Here is a 21,468-nt window from a genome sequence, read left to right on the forward strand (position 1 = left end):
CCGAATTGCAGTTTTCCGGCCAGATTGACTTGTTTGAAGTTTTGGGTGATCTGGCTGGAAAACTGCAATTCGGCGGACTCGCCGGGGGATGGAAAGTGGTCGGGGAAGCTGCTGGAGTCTGTTGGGGTGGAGACGCGCCCTCGCCGGCGCCGTACGGTGGCGAACGGACGAAAATCCGCACCTGAGAAAAATTCTACATATATATATACGCACATATATCCTTTTTTTGTTTAGGGATAGGAAGAGTTGGTGTTTTCTATACTCTTGTTGCTGTTATTGTGATACCTCAATCTTTTGATTGCCGTTTTTTGAACTTGGATGTATAAACAGTGGACCTATTTTAGCAAATTGACTGAATTCTAATTTCTAGCATAAGTTCTGAGATAAATTATATTTCACTGCTGGTACTATAATTATTTTTTTGATAGAATATGCTTCTGTCAGTTATCTCTACTCATCTTATGTGTGGCATGTTTGAAATTAGCTTACTCAACATATTATGCCTTCTCAAATTGCAGCTAATAGTTCTGATCAAGCTAAGGATCAGGATCTGCTATCTCACCTGTTGAAGAGCCTTGCAAGTCTTGCTGGTACAGTTGATGGGAGAAACATATCTGCATTACTTCAGGCATCTCAAGGTTTACCCAACACTGGGTCTTCTGTCAAGACTGCACAGCAGGTGCCAGACACAGTTTCCAATGTCTACGAACCCAGTAGGCCTTCTGTTTCTGCCTCGAGTATGGATGATTGCGTTATTATTGAGGAACCTCTAAGGCCTGTAGGACAGTGCCTGAAATCACCAGCATCAGATATGCAAAAGAGAGGATTTTCAGTTGATGGTGATCTTGGAAGTCAAATTCTTTCAGGTCTACAGGGCAGCAAGCCACTCCCCTCAAGAGAAAGTGCTCTGACCAAAGCAGTTACACCAGATTATGGGAGGATCCAGTTACTTGAGATTGATTTAAATAGTCCATACGATGATTCACATGATGATCTAGAGAACCTAGGGAGTTGTCACGTCCCTATAAATCCAGGGATACACCACGACTCTCACAAGTCAAGCCCACCTCAGACCAGTAGGAATTCAGACTCAACTTTTACTCAGTCCCCATCAAGTTCTAGTGGAGAGTCTCAGGTATATTCTTGTTGTAATTTTATCCCATTCTCTATTAAATTGCTTAGTTATAATTGGTTTAATTCCATTTGGTGGATGAATGGAAGCCTGTGTTACATATGTGACGTTTGTTGAAGGACCATATGGATGCGTCTCATTCTCAATTGAATCGCTTCGTTATAATTCTTCTAATGCTAATTTTATCTCATTCATCAGCCTATGTTGAAGGACCTCCATCATTTATTTATCCCTTTCCTTGTGTACTCAACTCTGATTTTGAACCTCTTGATTGGTGTGTGTGTGTGTGTGTGCTTTTGTTTTTTTTTTGTTTTTTGTGTGGTGTAAGAAACGGCTTTTATTGAAAGATCAAGAAAAACAAACTACAAAAGGTGGACAAGAAGTCCACTTAATAGAAATATAGGCAAACAGTCTAGGCTGAATTTACAGTTGTGTTCCAATTTAATAAGATAGAAGATAAGCTACAGTTCATAAATTCCCCAGAACTAGAAGCCTGTAGAGACGCCCAAAACTTAACTCTCTCCCATAGCAGTTCCACCTCTTTACCACTATAAACTTCAAAGGTTCTTTTATTTCTTTCCATCCAAATGACCCAGATCTCACAGCTAACCCGCCACAACCCCAAGGACCTTCACCTTTCTTCTCTTGCCAGAAGCGGAAGGTCTATGGCTCAGCAAAACAATCTTCCCTGATGAATTCTCCCACAGCACTCCAGCATCCATAAAGAGCTTTTTCCACAAAGACACAACTTCAGTCTCCCTCTGCGACTTGCACAAAACACACTAGTGGGTAGGGGAGAGAAGCAATAATTTGGTCTCCATCTTTGTAAAACATTGCAAGTGTTCACTACAACTGTTGGTTGTTTGATAATCACTACATGGCCCATAACGGTTTTTGTTGTTGTTGTTGTAGGATACCTTTTTATCCTTTATTCACTCTAGGGGTTTCTTGACTTCTCCATTTGTCTCATCTATTGATTGTTAGATTGATGGCATAGTGATTGGTTATGGAATACCTAATGTTGTGATATAAAAGTGGAGATGCACTGTTCTCTTTTAATTTATGTGTTTATGCGTGTGTGTGTACATCGTTTGTTTTTTAGATTGAAAGGCTAGTATGTGAAAGTGTCTGGACTATTATGTCTATTAACTTCTCCCTTTTCTGCAGAATCGCACAGACCGCATTGTTTTTAAACTTTTTGGAAAAGACCCGAATGAACTTCCATATGTTCTGCGATCACAGGTAATCTTGTGTGCCTTGATTAGGCTGCTATTCAATGTATGTTGGTTTGTAATTGCATATATAGCACAGATTTATGATTACTTTGATTATGCAGATTATCGACTGGTTATCCCATAGTCCTACAGAGATTGAAAGCTATATAAGGCCAGGATGCATCGTTTTGACAATTTACCTCCGTCTTGAAAAATCCATGTGGGAGGAGGTATGCTTCCATTGTGATGCCAGAATGATTGCTGAATTGAATATCAGGAAGGTCTCTGTTTCATCTCTTCCTTATTTGTTTTGTGTGTATGCAGCTCTGCTGTCATCTGGGATCAAATTTGCAAAAGCTTCTAGATGCTGCCAATGATCCTTTCTGGAGAACAGGATGGATATACACTAGGATGCAACATTTTGTTGCGTTTATGTACAATGGTTTGTTCTCTTAACCTCTCTCACTGACACTTATGTTTTCACGTATATAAACACTAATAATACATACATATACACATGTGTTTAGTGGGATTTAAGTTCTTTTTTCTTTAGCAGTTCAGTTCTGTACTTCTGTTATTTTCTTTTCTGATGTGTGTTATTTTCTGAAAGATGAAGCATTTTGATTTCTTATGTCTGACCTGCAGGTCAAGTTGTATTAGACGCACCCTTACCTCTTAAAAGCCATAAAAGTAGCAGGATATCAAGCATCAAACCAATTGCAGTTTCTTCTTCTGAGAGAGCTCAGTTTGTTGTGAAAGGCTTTAACCTGCCTCATTCCACAAGGTATTCCTCATCTTTCGTTAATGCCTCTTGATTTTGTTTCTGATAAGCCTACTGATGATGCAGACGTTCTCATTTAGATGCTGTTTCAGATAAATGGGCGGTATACTAAATTTTAGTATCTTGACAGGTTACTCTGTGCTCTAGAAGGGAAGTATCTGGCACAAGAAGCTTGTGATGACTTGATGGATGGTGCTGATACAACTGTTGAGCATGATGAGCTACAGTGCCTCAAATTCTCCTGTTCTATACCAAATGTTACTGGGCGAGGTTTCATTGAGGTATATTAAATTATATGAAACTCCTTGAAAAGAAAAACATGATTAGTAACAGATCTTGAATTCTATGAGGGAGAGATTTACTGTTCTTAAGTTCCTCAGACTAATGATTTGATATGTATTACATTAAATGGTATTTAGTTTGCTTCTCTCAAGCAATAGCTCATGTTTATATTGGGTCCTACATTGGCCATTTGTTTATATGGGGATGAAAAAGGTCCAAGAAATACTGAACGTGCTGCAAAAGCCATTTGTTTCAGTTATGGAGAATGGATGAAACTTGTTACTGATTCTTGTGATCAAATTTTTGTTGTCAGGTTGAAGATCTTGGTCTCAGTAGCAACTTCTTTCCATTTGTAGTTGCAGAGCAGGAAGTGTGTTCAGAGATTTGTATGTTGGAGGATGTGATTGAGGCAGCTGAGACTGCTGACGATATCCAGGCAGAGCCTGAAATATTAGAAACCAAGAACCGAGCAATGGATTTCATACATGAATTGGGTTGGCTTCTCCATAGAAGTCATGTTAAGTTTAGACTTGGTCACCTGGATCCCAATCTAGATCTATTTCCTTTTGGACGGTTCAAGTTACTCATGGAGTTTTCCGTGGATCATGACTGGTGTGCTGTAGTGAAGAAACTTTTGAAACTTCTGTTTGACAGAACTGTTGATGCTGGAGAACATTCATCTGTTGAGCTTGCGTTACTGGATATGGCCCTCCTTCACAGGGCTGTTCAAAGAAACTCCAGACCTATGGTAGAACTCTTGTTAAGATTTGTTCCAGATAAAGGTTTAGAATCTGAACAGAAGAAACAAGTTGAAGGGGAAGGCAACAATTTCCTATTTAAACCTGATGGTGTTGGTCCTCTGGGTTTGACTCCTCTTCATGTTGCAGCTAGTATTGATGGTTGCGAGCATGTATTGGACGCTTTAACTGATGATCCTGGAAAGGTGAGTTCTGGACACATTGTAATTTATATTTTATTTATTTATTTCTAACTATATGACAATCATGTTGAGTCTGACAACATTGATCTCATTACTACCATGTGTTTGACCTTCTGTTCATACAATTGCATGCATCTTTGCTCATCATGGACGACCCATGATCTCTTTTCTTGGGGATCCTGGATCTGAAACTATTCTTTCATTTGTCCTTTTGAAATTTCTCGCTGTCTACATATTCGTTGGCACACAGTCCACACATGGTTGTAGGAAAGTTCAGTTCTATCCTTATTTTGAAAATGCTGTGTAGGACTGCTGTTTTAATAATTTTTTGGCATTTTGAGTTCTGGATTGTTAGATAATACATACGAGTCTGCCCTTTGTAGGTGGGAATTGAAGCTTGGAAAAATGCTCGAGACAGTACAGGAATGACTCCATATGATTATGCATCCATGCAAGGCCGCTATTCCTATATCAATCTTATTCAGAGGAAAATCAGCAAGAAACTAGAGAGTGGGCATGTGGTTGTTGATATCCCTGGTACTATTTTAGAGAGCAACAGCAAGCAGAAGCAATCAGATGGGCATAGATCATCAAAAGTAGCTAGCTTTGACACTGAAAAGTTTGATATAAAAGCATTAATGCGGGGAGATTGCAAGTTATGTAGCCAGAAACTAGCTTATGGCAGCAGAAGATCACTGGTGTACAGGCCAGCAATGCTGTCAATGGTGGCCATTGCTGCCGTCTGTGTTTGTGTGGCCTTGCTTTTTAAGAGCACACCTGAAGTTGTTTTCATCTTCCACCCCTTCCGGTGGGAGCACTTGAAGTTTGGCTCAAGCTAAAGCTCGTTCACGTATTACTAATTTGTAGTAATTCTTAGGGTTTTCTGGTGTTTGTATGTATGTATATCTGGAGCTTCCAAAATAATATAGGCTTTTGGGGATTGCTCACCGGTTTGTATTCTTATATTTGTGAAGACAATATTGCTTCCCCTCTGGCTTATCATTGTAGCATGTACGTGTAATTGTAAACACTATCATAAAGTGGATAAAGCAAGTATTTATTTGTTATATTTTACTCGTCAAAATAAAGCGGTGGCTCCAATTGATTTAGTTAACTGCCTCTCCAATTTTACCTTCTTTTTTCTTGATGAATGGACAATGAGAAGGGAATTAAACGGTACAATGAGAAGCCAAGAATGCTTGAAGCTCTGCCGGAATAGAAAACCGGATCAAGAACTAGCAAAACTAGTTCGCCGGTCATGCTTTGCTAATCTATCAGCAGCTGGGTGTGTTAGTTTCCCTGTACACATGGGAAAAGTAGGAACCTGGAAGTAAAGCTAAATGAGAGGACATATCATCTAGAATGTGTCCCGTATCCCTCTGCACTGCCGGAACAAGCTGAAGATAGTTAGATTCAAAGGTAACCGGCCCCGGACCTCTTCCACACAACAATGCAGTTGCCGTACGAGCAGCTAGTGTTTCTACCATCAATGGAGAAGAAACACGATACCATCTCAGAGTCGAGAAATATAAGACCTATGCCTCCCAAGCCTCGGTCCTCATCATAGCACTACCAAGTTGCCTTGAGCCAACCCACTGCCGGTGCTCTCCAGGGCACTTTCTGTCTGCCTCTTTTCACACCCACCGCAGTTTTGCTAATAGCAAATAGGCTCAGCTGTGACCGTGCTTGAGAAGCAACATCTTGAAAAGAATGAGCTCGGGAACATAAAGAAGCAAACCAAAGTGTGCCTTGGTTAAAATCTGTGAACACTCTAGCAGCCAATCATGAGGACTATGTGACCCTGCCATAACCTTCAAAATGTTCCCAAGTTCTTGGAAGCTACTGAGCACATCATGAGCACATCCAAAACATACATCCATCCTCCAAAAAAACTCTCTTAGTCTGGACCTGCGAGCCAGTAGGCAGAGTTGGTATGGATCATATCATGTCAAACTGTAGTACTCTAATTCTCCGTTTGCATCAAAGTGCCAGATTAATCGATCTCTGGTGCTCAACTGAATGGAAAGAATCTGCCTCATCGAAGTGTTGTAACACCAAGTCAACAAATCGGTACAAAAATAATAGGTCTCTGGGGAAACTTTTCCGTTTAATGGATCTCTGGAGTGTGTTGTTATTGGGTATGGCAAAATAAACCGAAATGGGTTTTTGCATGAAAAGTACAAGAACAACACGAGATCATTAGAAATAATAAACAACAAATTCACTCGGGGAAAAACACGAAAAAAAAGCCATGCCCTGTCAGCATTCTTACAAATTTCCTTACAATTTCAATTTTGCATGCTAGTTTAAAGAGCGCCTCAAATTTGCAGAGAGGTTCTGTATTTACAGTCACGTCCTCTGAAGTTTCTCCGAACAGAGATGTAACAGCTCTTGCAGTCCTTTACAACCAGGAATGTCACAAAGAGTCCATTGCTGTAATAGAAGCACCGTGATGGCAAACACAAGATTAGGGTAATGTTGAAGCAAACTGGTGCCTGCTAAGATCTTGATTGAACAACAATGCCAACTCAACTCCCAAGGCCTAATCGGTTTGAATACCACCAGCACTAATCTCCTGCTCCAAATAGTAGATCTTGTCGTTCATACCTTCCTTTCTATATGCCTCGACCATGACGGCATATGTTGAGGAATCTGGCGAGATTTGCTTTTCTTTCATCCGGTTAAAAACTCTCTCCATTTCCATCAAATCATCTGCCTTTGCACATGCAGATATGACTGCATTATAAAACGTGGTATTTTCGGGTATCTCAAACTTCCCAGCCAACTGAACACTGCTAATCACCTTATGGAACAGACCTGCATTGGCATACCCATTTATAAGGCAGCAGAATGTTTTCGTGTCTGCTTTCATGTTCTCGGCACGCATCTGATCAAAAGTGTATTCCATGTTTTTTGCATCTCCCACATCCGCAAAAGCCTCAATAACATTGTTGTAAGTTGCGGTTGTCCAGGGGAAGTGAAGCTTTCGCATGTACTCCATCACAGCTGACATTTTATCATACATTCTCTTCTTCCCATAAGCACCAATCAGAATATTAAGAGTGCGAGTTTCTGGCTCAATCCCAAAATCACGGAATTTCTGATACCATCTCTCCATCATCTCTATCTGACCCTTGTTACCAAAAATAGTAAGGATAACATTCATCGTCCAAACATCCGGCTTGCAACTCTCACCCTCCAGCATTCCCGACAACACCCTCTCCATCTGGTCATACATCCCAGCCTTACCATATCCACTCAGCACCACATTTTGAGTCACTGTGTTTGGACTAATCGACCGTGTATCCATTTCCTCATACAACGACTCCACCATTTCAAACTGCAAATTATCAATGCACGCCTTTATCAACGTACTGTAAGTAAAAACATCCGGCTGGCACTGCGCCAACGTTTTCATCTGGTTAAGTACACCAAACGCCTCGTGAATAAGATTGCTCCGACAGTAAGCTGTAAGCAACGCCGTGTACAGTTCAGCAGTCGGCTGACACCCTTCCTCAACCATCTCGTCGAAAAGACTCTGCGCACGCTGCGGCTGGCCGGATCGCCCCAGCAGCAGCAGCAGCCTCATGTAAGTTCCTTCTTTTGGCTGATAAAACGGCTGCTCTTTCAGCATTTCAAACACCTGAAAACACACAGTTAACAGCACATTTTCACTATCACATCGAAACAAGCCCACATTATTTTGCTCAGTACTCAATGGCATCATAAATTACATTCAATTAGGAAACCCTAAATTAGAATCAGAAAACTTGAAAAATAAACCTGAAGGGCTCGGAGCCATTGCTTTTTCTCGATGGAAGTAGAGAATTCTTCAGTGACGGTGTTGACCCAAGCCTTGGCCTTTTCTTTCCGGTCGAGTTTCTTCTTGATATTCTTGAGAGGGGTTCTTCTGGGAGCTGAAGACTCTGAAACACCGGGGAATTCGCCTTGCTTCCAGTGCTTCTTTCTGGTCTGAGAAGAGGAGCAGGAGGAAGAAGGTGACCTGGTTTTGGAAGGAGGTGCGTAGGCGCAGTGGGTCGGGTTGAAGTTCGGGTCTTGGGCTCTGTGGGTGGTGGGGGTTTTGAGGGGATGAGGGTGGAGGGAAGAAGAGAACGAGAGTGAGACTGAAGAAGCCATGGATTTTGGGGAAGTGTTTGAGATTTGGGGAAAGGTGGGTTTTAGAAGCCGGAGTAAGAAAATGACTTCTTTGTCCTTTGTTCATCTTTTGTTTTTTGTTTTCCTTATCCACACCCAATTTTTCTTTTTTAAGCAGATGACAACTCAATAAAGAGAAATTTTAAATACATATGCCTAATATCTTAATACACACTTCTTACTTAATACATCACTTATTAAGTTTTTTATTTTAGTATTATACTTAATACACATTTCAAACTGCCTAAAATGTCCTTAATTTATGAAATATTCTATTATTTAATATAATTAATATATATTTACTATTTGGTACCTCTTTTTACATATTTATTTTGTCTAATTTTTGTTAGAAATTTTTGATTATCATCATTCAATTTATAATCAAATGATTATTGTTATATCCTAACTCCAAATCACCAATATAAGTTTTCAAAATTCACAAACTAGTAAAATTGTAGAAGTACAGTAGCTATTAAACATATATAGCTAGTTATTCGATAAAACATGTCATGATAAATATGCATTACTTGACAACATGATATGTAAGATCAAACTAAAGTTGATACAGATAAAAAAATAAAAATAAAAAATAAAAATAAAAATAAAAAGAAAGAAGAAAAAATAACAACTCAAATGAATTGTGGAGAAGAGTTGGGGTTAGGGGAGAAGACGTGTTTTCGATGATTTTAGGGTAGAAGATGTTGAAAAGAATACTTCTAACACGATTTTTATTTATTTTTTAATAATAGATGTTTATTTTGGTCATTTAGCTTACCTATAAAATCTCAATAGAAACATAAAATAATAAAGATGTGTATTAAGAGATTAGGGGTGTGTATTTAAAATTTCTCTTCAATAAAAACAGATGAATGCCAAATCTATTGATCATAGATCATTACAATCAGATAAAAAACTGAAAAGAAGTCAAGATTTAAACCACCTAATCTCCTGAGCCGAGAACGAAGCTACATGAGATTTTGAAGTTTGGACAAGCAAGGTTATTAAAGAAAGATAAAATATCTAATGAAAATGCATAGAAAAATCGGGAACGAGGCATTAGAAATGTTTGAGAGAAAAATGGAGACTTTACTTATAGGTATATAGAAATTTGAGTTTATTACCAAATAGAGTAATGTTTGGATATATATAATTTGATCGTCAGCTTCATACTCAATCGTCTGATCTGTATCATCCAAATTATATTCAGTTATGAGTGTTTGTCTTGGTTCATATAGATAAAAACCTATATGATTAGAGGAGTCCCTAACCTACAAAAGGGCCAACATGGTTGAAAAGTTTCACATAGAAAAAAAAAATTGAATTACATGGTTGAGAAGTTGAAGAATTTGGTCACTACGTATGTACCTGCAATATCAATGCATGTATACTCGAATACTCGATTCTTCTTCTTCTACTTCCTCTTCATTTTTTTTTCTTTAATTTTTTAAGAGTGTCGAGAATTGAAAAATGAAGGAAATCGGTTTGATACCATGTTTATTTTATATAAATATGTCAAACTATCTCATCACTGCTGAAATTCATCAGGTTCATGAATCCTTCCTAGGCTGCTACACTGTTGGTATCTGCCATTCTGCCTCCCCCTGCAAATTTTGAGGTAATCTTCAAATTTATCCGGAATGATTTGTTGGGTTATGCGGAAGAATAAGGAATGATTTGTTGAGTTATGCGGAAGAATAAACTGTAGAATGGAATCAGAAATAAAATGATAAGAACATCGGGAATTAACGTGGTTTGACAAAGTGTTTACGTACACGGAGCAACAATAACAAAGAATCCTCCATTATACGAATAAATGTCACACGGAGAGAAACACTACGTCAAGACTCACATTTGAAGGGATACACTCTCACACACACACTTTGTTTTGCAACACACACAAACTCTCTACTTAGGAGTTTTCTATCTCACTCTTGTACCATTGCAAATGCCTCTATATATAGGCAAATATATGCATGCATTCTTCATGCACGTCCATCACTTGGAAGACAATTCCACAAGTCTTCCTTATTTCATGCTCAATGTTTCCATATGCCACATTAATGCATGCTCTTCCATTTCAATCTTTACAGCCGGCTACCACACCTATATATATATATATATATATATGTTGCTCTCTTGCATTTCAACAAATGCACACCAACTATGCTAGCTATAGAATAACAATTTGCCTCATTATAGATTGATGAGCATGAGACAATTGACTTCTCCTCCAAATAAGGAGGGATGTTTTTACCCATCATGATCAGTTGAACAAATTTGATACTAATGCTTTCAATCCGAGCAATAAGATAACACATATACACCTCAAACTTGCAAAACAATTCAGTCAATTCTTCACTGCCGGTCTCCTTCACAGTTGTAGTCAGCAGTTGCATGTTAAAGCTGCTATTTAAAAATCGAAGATGTGATATGATGTGTCTCACTGTCTCATATGATTGGGACAAAGTCAATGGCATCTTTCATATCATATTCATATGAATGAACCATCCCGCTGTGGTTTTAACTTTTAATAATCATTTTGGCCTATGTCATGCTTCACATCTTCCCGTTTGTTCATAATTCTTTGTCACTTCTGGCATGAGTAACGAGTTACGTGATTATGTGTTAAAAATGTAATAAGAAATCATTCATTTTGAGGTTGGTTTCAAAGATGATGTGGTAAACCAGCAGGTACAGTTGCCATTTCCTTGCTGCTGTAACACATGACGCACTGCATTACCTCAGGCTTTAGGTGAGAGTTGTGTGTATTAGTACTCCGAGTTACATTTATCTATTTTCTTTATCTAATCATGGCTCAGTTGGCAGGAGCAGATGAAATTGAGTCTTTCAGGATAGAGCTGGCAGAGATTGGGAGGAGCATAAGAGCCTCCTTTCGAAGCCATGCCTCAAGTTTCAGAAGCACCTCTACTGTCAATGCCACAGACAGTAGAATCGAGGATGATGAAGAATTTTATGACTTGCAGTGGGCTGCGGTTGAGAGATTACCCACTTTCGAGAGGATCACATCGGCTTTGTTTAATGATCATGATGGCGCATCGGCAAAAGGAGATGTCAAGGGGACAAGGGTGATTGATGTTACAAAGATTGGAGCTCAAGAACGGCGTGTTTTCATTGAGAAGCTCATCAAACACATTGAGAATGATAATCTTCAGTTGTTGCAGAAAATCAAAAGAAGAATAGACAAGTAACAGTTTCCCCCTCTCTTTTGGGGTTCATTTAGACATTCTATTGAGCACAAGCACATACTAGTGTTAACATATTTCATTACAAGCATAAGCACATACTAGTGTTAACATATCTGCACATGCCTTGCAGGGTTGGTGTGAAGTCGCCTACTGTTGAAGTAAGATACAAGAATCTTTGTGTGGAAGCAGACTGTATGGTAGTTCACGGCAAGCCCCTACCGACTCTTTGGAATTCTCTAAAGAGTATGATTTCAGTAAGTGTCTTGATTTGTAGTACTAACCTTCTGGAGCTTCTAAATTGGAAATGAAACTTGATTTTCATAGATATTAAGTGCAGATGAAATTCAAGCATTCCCTTGTGAAGTGCTTCATTCATAGATGATACTAAAATGCCATGAGATCATACTTTTGTTATATTCTTCAATTAATTAGTCATCTGTGCTATCTTTATGATAGGACATCACTGAACTAGCAGGTTCAAAAAAACGTGAAGCGAAGATAAGCATCATCAAAGATGTCAGTGGCATTATTAAGCCCGGAAGGTTAGTTTCTCTTTCCTATGTTTATAGTGTGTGGCTATTATACAATTTGATGAAATGTATCTCTTCTTTGTAAGAAATTTTTTATGATTAGCTTAATTTTGATAATGTTGACAGTAATGAGCCATCAAAAGAGACATTTTCCACATTCTTAGGAAAATTTAAGGAGGATATTTGAAAGTTATAAGCCAAGAATGTTAAGTAACTTTGGCCTCTCTTAATTGCAGAATGACCTTATTGCTTGGCCCTCCGGGTTGTGGCAAAACCACATTACTGATGGCACTCTCAGGGAAGCTAAGCCATTCTCTCAAGGTGTGTACAAGTTTGAATTGAGTTCCTTGTATGATGTGAACAGTCCATAATTTAAGGAATCAGAACAAGTGGAGAAGCTTTAGACCAGCTTTTCTTCACAGAATTGAAGATTGGTCATGTTCTCACAAGAATGGGTCCATATTATTTACTTGGTAATATACATTTACCATAATCTAAGCTAAAATTTGAAAATACTTGTCATTCTGTTTTAACAGGTTTCTGGTGAAATTAGTTACAATGGTTATAAACTGGAAGAATTTGTCCCGGAGAAAACCTCAGCCTATGTAAGCCAATATGATATGCATATTCCAGAGATCACTGTGAGGGAAACACTAGATTTCTCAGCAGGATGTCAAGGTGTAGGAAGCCGACCGGGTAGGCATTCTTTGTTGCTATAAAATATGACTTTGGAATTAATTATCAAGTAGCATTTGCATAATAACTACATTTTTTATGCATAAAGAGATTATGATGGAAGTTAGCAGAAGAGAAAAGCAGGCAGGAATAGTCCCGGATCCTGATGTAGATGCTTACATGAAGGTATACCTGAGATGCCTTAGTGCAATTTCTTGGTGTATGTATTCCATTAGTCCAAATGTGATGAACAATTTCTCTTGCAGGCCATATCGGTAAACGGACTGAAAAGTACACTTCAAACTGACTATATTCTAAAGGTATTCTAGTTCCTTACAAGTGTGCTTTCTATCAGGAAATTTGTAAGTGTTTTGTATGTTCACATCATTTTTACTAATGAATGTCTTGCAGATACTTGGCCTTGATATATGTGCTGACACGCTAGTTGGAGATCCCATAAGAAGAGGAATTTCTGGTGGTCAAAAGAAAAGGTTAACTACAGGTAGCGTTGATTTTGATTTAACAGTAAACAAGTTCTCTTACCAATGTAACAATATATGCATGCACTTCAGATTCCTTGAGTCAAATCAAATATGACTCGGTATATTTTCTACAATGCAGGGGAGATGATTGTTGGACCTGCAAAAGCTGTGTTCATGGATGAAATATCTAATGGCTTAGATAGTTCCACAACTTTCCAAATTGTTTCTTGTCTTCAACATTTTGTGCATATAACAGATGCTACAGCATTGATCTCACTTCTTCAGCCTGCACCAGAGGCATTCGATCTCTTTGATGATGTTCTCTTAATGGCAGAAGGGAAGATTGTGTATCATGGACCAAGAACTTCTACTCTCCAATTTTTTGAGGAGTGTGGATTTAAGTGTCCAGAAAGAAAAGGTGTTGCTGACTTCCTTCAAGAGGTAGGCTATTATCATACTCATTTCTTAAGCGGTAAATATCCTAATACTTCTAGTGTTGAATCAATGTACGTTGTCTTGTTTTGCTTCAGGTCATCTCTAGAAAAGATCAAGCACAGTTTTGGGATGACACTGCAAAACCATATAGCTATGTTTCTGTTGAGCAGTTCATTCAGAAATTCAAGGATTGCCATCTTGGCAGGAAGTTAGATGTGGATCTTTCAGAGCCATTCGATAAGTCTCAAAGTCACAAAGATGCTCTATCATTTAAAACATACTCATTACCTAAATGGGAACTGTTCAAAGCATGCACAAGGAGGGAATTTCTTTTAATGAAAAGGAATTCTTTCATTTATGTTTTCAAATCAGTTCAGGTAGCCTTTTCTTTTCTTTCATTTTCTTTTGCTGCCCTTTTGTATAAGTAATTTCTTTTGCATCTTTTCATTTTTACTTTTTTCTATCTGCTCTACATTTTTTAAGATGCATTTTTGTGTTCTTTCTTCTGCAGCTAATCATCATTGCTTCAATAACGATGACTGTTTTCCTTCGAACTCAAATGGCTATTGACATGATCCATGGAAATTATTATATGGGTTCTTTGTTCTATGGACTACTGATACTTCTTGTTGATGGGTTTCCAGAGTTGTCAATGACTGTCTCAAGAATTCCGGTTTTCTACAAACAGAAAGAGTTATGTTTCTACCCTGCTTGGGCTTATGCCATCCCAGCTGCCATCCTAAAGGTTCCACTTTCGTTCTTGGAGGCTTTTGTTTGGACTGCTCTTACATATTATGTTATTGGTTACACCCCTGAGGTTGGAAGGTCAGTCTCAGATTGAACATTCAATTCCTAATAAGATTATTACATACTTACAGTTAAAATGTAATCATGTTCCTATGTGTTCCTGCTTATTGCTTTGATTTGCTAGTGTTAGATACTTTGGACATCATTTCAGTTCTTACATCTTGCTTATATGTTTTACAGGTTCTTCCGCCATTTCCTTCTACTATTTGCTACACACCTGACATCTATATCCATGTTTCGATTCATTGCTTCAGTTTTCCAAACTGTTGGTCCTTCTATGACAGCTGGTGTTTCATCTATACTGTTTGTTATGTTATTTGGTGGCTTTGTTATGCCAAAGTGTAAGATCTCCATTAGCTTTTCTCAAGGTTATCATGAACGATATTTGTCGCACTAGTCGTGCTTAGAAGTTCTTTTTGTTTCAGCTTATATGCCAGTTTGGTTGAAGTGGGGATATTGGTTGTCTCCTTTGACATATGGAGAAATAGGCATAACAGTTAATGAATTTCGGGCACCTAGGTGGGAAAAGGTGATAATTATTCTCAGCTTCTGTACTATTACAGTATAACTCCACATGATCATTGAACAATTTGGATTTTGAAGAGGACTTATGAAATTGTATTCAATCATAGATGTCTGGAAATACAACTCTTGGGAATCAAGTTCTGGAAAGCCGCGGATTGCATTTCGATGACTATTTTTATTGGATATCATTTGGTGCTTTAATGGGATTCACATTACTATTCAACATTGGTTTCACCTTGGCTTTAACTTTCCTAAAGTGTAAGTGTGCTGTATTCATTACTTTGTCTTCTATGCAAAAATGTATGCCAAGCTTTTGTTAACCCTGCTTATGCTTTATGTTCAGCTCCTGCAAAGTCCCTTTCGTTTATTTCTTATGAAAAGTACCATCAATTACAAGGTAAAAGAGACGACAGAGGCATTTTAGATGCAGAAGGAAAATCTTTTGGTGAACCTAAGGCTAGTGTAGAACCTAAGAAGGGTGAGGATGATCTTGTTCTTATTGATTATTTATTTCTATTGAAAATGGGGTCACTAGTCACTAGGCTTTTGATGTTTAAGTTTACATTTTCGTTCTTTTCCAGGAAGGATGGTTTTACCTTTTGAGCCCCTAACTGTTTCATTTCAAGATGTACAATACTATGTTGACACCCCTTTGGTAATCTTCTTAGAAATTTTCCTTCTCTCACTTTAGGTTCTAATTAGAAAACTATATCAGCTGACCTTGTGAATAATTCTACCATCTTTATACTGCAGGAAATGAGAAAGGGAGGCTATGAGCATGACAAGCTCCAGCTCCTATCTGATATTACAGGTGCATTCAGGCCAGGTATTCTGACAGCATTGATGGGTGTCAGCGGAGCTGGCAAAACAACTCTTATGGATGTTCTTTGTGGAAGAAAAACCGGTGGTACAATTGAAGGAGAAATAAGAATCGGTGGGTATCCTAAGGTTCAAGACACATTTGCAAGGATATCAGGCTACTGTGAGCAAAATGACATACATTCTCCACAAATAACTGTGGAAGAATCAGTGGTATATTCGGCTTGGTTGCGACTCCCGTCTCAGATTGATTCAAGGACCAAAGCAGTATGATATCTTTTCAATTAAGAAAATGATTATTTTAATGACCCTGGACTTGAATATTTGGGTTAAAAGTTAAAACACTTGAAACTGAATGATACTTTTTCCTTCTTCCACAGGAATTTGTAAATGAGGTTCTTGAAACTATTGAACTTGATGGGATTAAAGATTCCTTGGTAGGCATGGCAGGAGTTGGTGGTTTATCCACTGAGCAACGTAAACGGTTGACCCTAGCTGTGGAACTTGTAGCCAATCCATCTATCATGTTCATGGATGAACCAACTTCTGGTTTAGATGCACGAGCAGCTGCTATCGTTATGAGAGCAGTGAAGAATGTTGTTGCAACAGGAAGAACAGTCGTTTGCACCATCCACCAACCAAGTATTGACATTTTTGAGGCATTTGATGAGGTAAACTGTTTTTTTATATTTTTTTTAAGAAAATTAGATGACATAATCAATTAAGATGTGCAAGTTCTTGAATCAAGTTACTCTCACTGCAGTTGATTCTCATGAAAACAGGAGGACGCATAATCTATTCTGGCCAACTTGGACAGCACTCAAGAATGGTTATTGACTATCTTGAGGTAGTTTGATGAACAATCTACTACCATATCAATCTCTTTTGACTCCTTGTAAGATTCATCTCTGATAAACATGTAATCATCTAGTCCTCATGCACTTTCCTTTATTCTAGAGTATCCCTGGGGTGCCCTCAATCAAAGACAATTACAATCCGGCAACATGGATGTTAGAAGTTACTTCAAAATTTGCAGAAGCTGACCTTGGTATAGATTTTGCACAAATTTATAGGGAATCTGCCTTGTATAAGTAAGTGTATACTTAGGTCATTTCATGTATGTATGATTCAACAATAGAATATAGCATGTGCATGCACATATGAGAACTTAGTTAGACATGACTCCTGCTTTTTTGCCTGCAGGAAGAACAATGAGTTAGTCAAGCAAGCGAGTTCACCATCTCCTGGTTCAAAGGATTTGGAGTTTCCTACACGGTATCCACAAAATGGTTGGGAGCAGTTCAAGGCATGCTTTTGGAAACAGAATTTGTCTTACTGGAGAAGTCCCTCGTATAATCTGGCACGGATCCTTTTCATGTGTTTCTCAGCTGTATTGTTTGGAGCACTGTTCTGGGATCAAGGACAGAAAATGTAAGTCAGATTTATTTTTTTAATTTTTAATTTTAATTTGACTCATTTTTAGCGTATTATGTGGAAGGGTGTCATTTGAATTTGTACTGCACGCCTCTCCTTTGAACTAGCGGAGCTGGTATTTTCTTGTTGAAAGAAGTTTCATTGACCATATGTATGTTTCTTTTCCTTTATAGACATAGCCAGCAGGAGCTCTTCAATATGATTGGTTTAATGTTCACGGCAATAATCTTCTATGGCATTAACAACTGCTCAACTGTTCTACCGTTTGTTGCAACAGAACGGAATGTTCTGTATCGAGAAAGATATGCAGGAATGTTTTCTTCATGGGCTTACTCATTCGCGCAGGTTCAGATATCTTCATACTAAATGTTATTATAAATTCATCCAGAAACTCTGGTCATGATATCTTAAGTTCACTTTAAGAAAGTTTGCCAACTAGTAGAGTTCATTCTGCAGGTCCTGGTTGAGGTTCCCTACTCGTTCACTCAAGCAGTTCTTTACGTGGTCATCACATACCCGATGATTGGCTACCACTGGTCTGCCTATAAGATATTTTGGTCATTCTATAGCATGTTCTGCACATTACTGTACTTCAACTACCTAGGAATGCTGCTCGTGTCCTTGACACCAAATGCTCAAGTGGCTGCAATTGTGGCATCATCTTCCTACACAATGGTGAACTTGTTTTCAGGGTTCATTGTTCCGAGACCAGTAAGTTTATGGATGATCAAGTTATTATACTTTTCTGTTAAGTAATTTCCTTCCACTGCTATAGAAATGGTGTAAGTAAAACCGTTATACTTTTTAAGCACTACTCTCGTTTACTGAAATATATTTTTCTTTGGTTGATGCAGCAAATCCCAAAGTGGTGGCTCTGGTTATATTATTTGTCTCCTACATCATGGGCGCTAAACGGGATGCTTACTTCTCAGTATGGAGATGTGCAGAAAAAAATCGTGGTGTTTGGAGAGACGAAAACTGTTGCTGCTTTTTTAGAAGATTACTTTGGGTATCACCACAACCTGTTAGGCCTTGTTGCTGTTGTTCAGCTTCTCTTCCCCATTGTGTTTGCTTCTCTGTTTGCATACTTCATTGGAAAACTGAACTTCCAAAAGAGATAGTAGACCTTTCAAAGCTTTTTGTGGATATTGCAATAACTCCTTCAATATTTTTGACTGATACCAAAGTTATACTGGTTCGATTCTTTGTGTGATACATTATCTTTCAAGTACCCCATGACCAGGGGCGTAGCTACATGGGTGCGAGGAGGTTCAAATGAGCCTCCTCAGTTTCTGAAAAACCAGCTCCCATAGGTCCATTTGTTCATTAGTTATAAAGTATACTATAGTGGTATAGTTCATATATCACTTGAACCCTCTCTGTCCCCATGTTCTTTAGTTCTTTGTAGATATAGTTTATGAACTTTGAAATTACTTCAATCGATTTAGGATGATTTTCTGAATTGGAAGATTCCTAGAGAACAAATTAAGCTGTCGGTATGCTACTGTTTTTTTGGAATTTTGGTGGATTTCTGAAACAAGGCATCATCGATTCATTAATCTGTAGCTATAACTCATGAATATATGCAATATTTCCAGAAGAAATGTAGTAGAAAGGAATGGAATGATCACTTTGGCTTGCGATGATTAAAATTTCACCTGATTTGTTATTGATTAATTCCAAAAAAAATACAATACAAGCAATATATACGTTACTTGAAATTTTGAATATAATCATTGTTATATACAATAAATTATGACTTGTTGTAAAACAAAAGGAATAGATTGAGAAAGAAAAGAAACAACCAAGAGAATTAGAGAATATGTGTGTGTTATTGAGTAGGGAACCATCTCTTATATAGAGATGAGGCCATGGGTGTATTCTCTGTCATTAGCTTCCCCTAATATGTGTTTTGGTGTTGCCTCGTCAAAACCTTGCCAGGTAATAAAAACCCTATGGGACAAAAACAATCTCGGTCGAAGGAGAAAAGAGTTCAACGCACAAGTAGCAGTGATAGTCAAAACCCTTGATTTCAGTGAAGCGGTTTAGTCTGGATCATAAGATGTGAGTCTGTGGAAGATAGATGCATAATAGTTGCTACACCAAAACTTTGCTCGGTAAACCCAGTGGGACAAACCCGTGGTCGAAAGGAAAAGATGAGCAAATGCATATATTTCAAATAAAGGCATCTGCAAGATGCAGCATGAGCAAGGTGACCAATTACATGTGTGTCTCATGAAAACCTTGCCAGGTAACAAAACCTAGTGGGACAAAATAACCCTGGACGAAGGACAAAAAGAGTACACAATGGTCAAGAGTATGCTTCAGGATACTCCCTCTAATATTGACTCCCCCTGAAAACTATACACTAGGTAAAACTACTACATTGATTATGCTTCTTGAATAACTTAATACTCAGCATGATTTAAAGAGGTTTTTGTTTCATATACCTCTAAGATTATTGTATTCCCTATAGTAAAGACATAACCAGTTGGGAATAACCCTTGTGTGGGTTTACATAAGTCGTGTCAGCATATTTAACAAGGCAAACATCATTCTAAAGATAATAGGCAGTTGATCTATTCCATGATGCCTAGGATAGAACGAGCCCTTTTCCGTCATACATTTAAAGTAACGGAAAATTATCTTTTATGCCATTTACGGAGGCGGCGTGTTGGTGCAGAGCTATATCTAGCTGACAAATTCACATAAGATGAGATGTCCGGTCAAGACCATTTAACCAAGTACAATAATGCGCCTATTGTACTTAGATATGAGTCTTCTGGTCTCAATATCTCTTCGTTATTATCTACACGATAATACGGGTGTCTTTAGACCTCGGACGACTATAGGTGTGCTTAAATACTTTGTTTTATCCTCATCAAAGTATCTTAACATCTTCTAGATTTAATTTGATTGATGGACCAAAATTCCATCTGCACTTTGCATGACTTCAAGTCGACAAAATAATATTTGGTCTCCTAAAGTCATTCATCTCAAACTCCGATTTCAGGTGTTTTGCAGTTTCCTTAATTTCTTCAAGAGTATCAGTCAAATTCATATCATTGACATAAATTACCACAAATTACAAACCCGGAATTTGTTTCCTTAAAACACGCATGGGCATAGTCCATTTGTTCAGATATCCCACCCCAAGCAAATATTCACTTAGACGGTTCCGTCTGGATTGTTTGATAAAGTGAATTACTCTAGTAAATGGAGAGCATGTTCTGTGGTCTAGAACTATTTGCATTGGGTAACAGAAGTCCTTCAGGAAATTTCATGTATATCTCTATATTCAGATCCCCATAGAGATAAGTTGTTACCGCATTCATATGCTGCTTATTCAGTTATTTGGAAACTAACAAACTAATAAGGTAGTAGAACGTTACGACATCCATTACGGAAAGTACGTCTCCTCGTAATCAATCGCAGGGCGTTGAGAAAATCTTTGCGCCACTAAACGAGACTTATATCACAATCTCGTTTTTCTCATTACGCTTCCTTACAAATACCCATTTAAACAAGAATTAAATTCAGTTTACCCCCTTGTGGTTTGGGGGTAACTTCATGTTAGTCCCTACATTTTTATTTTCATCAGTTTACCCCTTGAACTCTTCAGTTTCTGTCTGCCGTGCCCAAATTCTCATATTCCGTTTGAATTGACCTTTAATTATCAGCAGTTAAGGTCCGATTTAGACATATAAGATCCGATTTGCCCAAATTCTAGATACTGGCCTCACAGTTAATGTTAAAATTATCAGCAATTAACGTCCGATTTGGACAGAATATAGGACATTTGGTCACGCTTGAGGAAAATTCAAAAGTTTGAGGGGTAAACTGATGAAATTGAAAGTATAGGGATTAACATGAAGTTACTCCCAAACCTCATGGGGGTAAACTGAATTTAATTCTTTAAACAATATAGGTTTAACATGGGTAGGTGTGGGAACAACAGACCCATAACACCTTTCTCTTAGTTAAGGAATCTGATTTGACCTGGATTATTTCTTTCCTTTTTAGCCAGTCGTCTCTTCGTTGAGATCTATCA

The 21,468-nt window shown here is 38.1% G+C and overlaps 3 protein-coding genes across 3 annotated transcripts in view; 2 read left to right on the plus strand and 1 right to left on the minus strand.

Moving 5' to 3' along the window:
• LOC101312143 (squamosa promoter-binding-like protein 12-like) overlaps positions 1–5,457 on the plus strand; it is an 8,681-nt gene extending 3,224 nt beyond the window's left edge. Inside the window, exons 3-10 of the mRNA XM_004297036.1 lie at positions 519–1,135; positions 2,300–2,374; positions 2,469–2,576; positions 2,671–2,788; positions 2,992–3,130; positions 3,258–3,408; positions 3,723–4,352; positions 4,733–5,457. Of these exons, the coding sequence (XP_004297084.1) occupies positions 519–1,135; positions 2,300–2,374; positions 2,469–2,576; positions 2,671–2,788; positions 2,992–3,130; positions 3,258–3,408; positions 3,723–4,352; positions 4,733–5,188 (2,294 nt within the window). The 3' untranslated portion in view covers positions 5,189–5,457. The remainder of the gene's footprint in view (positions 1–518; positions 1,136–2,299; positions 2,375–2,468; positions 2,577–2,670; positions 2,789–2,991; positions 3,131–3,257; positions 3,409–3,722; positions 4,353–4,732) is intronic.
• A 1,034-nt stretch (positions 5,458–6,491) lies between these two features.
• On the minus strand, positions 6,492–8,486 carry LOC101293972 (pentatricopeptide repeat-containing protein At3g06430, chloroplastic-like). Its single transcript, XM_004298207.1, has 2 exons — positions 8,133–8,486; positions 6,492–7,992 (listed from the first exon to the last, which is right to left on the minus strand). Exons 1-2 carry the CDS (start codon positions 8,484–8,486, stop codon positions 6,892–6,894), a joined length of 1,455 nt encoding a protein of 484 aa, XP_004298255.1. The 3' UTR covers positions 6,492–6,891.
• Positions 8,487–11,314: 2,828 nt separating this feature from the next.
• Positions 11,315–18,664, plus strand: LOC101294260 (pleiotropic drug resistance protein 3-like). The gene is made up of 24 exons (XM_004298208.1): positions 11,315–11,709; positions 11,841–11,964; positions 12,167–12,252; positions 12,477–12,561; positions 12,777–12,936; positions 13,025–13,101; positions 13,182–13,235; positions 13,327–13,417; positions 13,537–13,838; positions 13,928–14,209; positions 14,344–14,657; positions 14,820–14,980; positions 15,065–15,168; positions 15,272–15,422; positions 15,508–15,642; positions 15,746–15,819; positions 15,918–16,250; positions 16,364–16,654; positions 16,747–16,830; positions 16,941–17,074; positions 17,187–17,414; positions 17,591–17,762; positions 17,874–18,128; positions 18,272–18,664. Exons 1-24 carry the CDS (start codon positions 11,315–11,317, stop codon positions 18,536–18,538), a joined length of 4,359 nt encoding a protein of 1,452 aa, XP_004298256.1. The 3' UTR covers positions 18,539–18,664.
• Positions 18,665–21,468: the final 2,804 nt, after the last annotated feature.

The sequence above is a fragment of the Fragaria vesca genome, linkage group LG4 (assembly GCF_000184155.1).
Source record: "Fragaria vesca subsp. vesca linkage group LG4, FraVesHawaii_1.0, whole genome shotgun sequence".
In the NCBI taxonomy this organism is placed as follows: domain Eukaryota; kingdom Viridiplantae; phylum Streptophyta; class Magnoliopsida; order Rosales; family Rosaceae; genus Fragaria; species Fragaria vesca.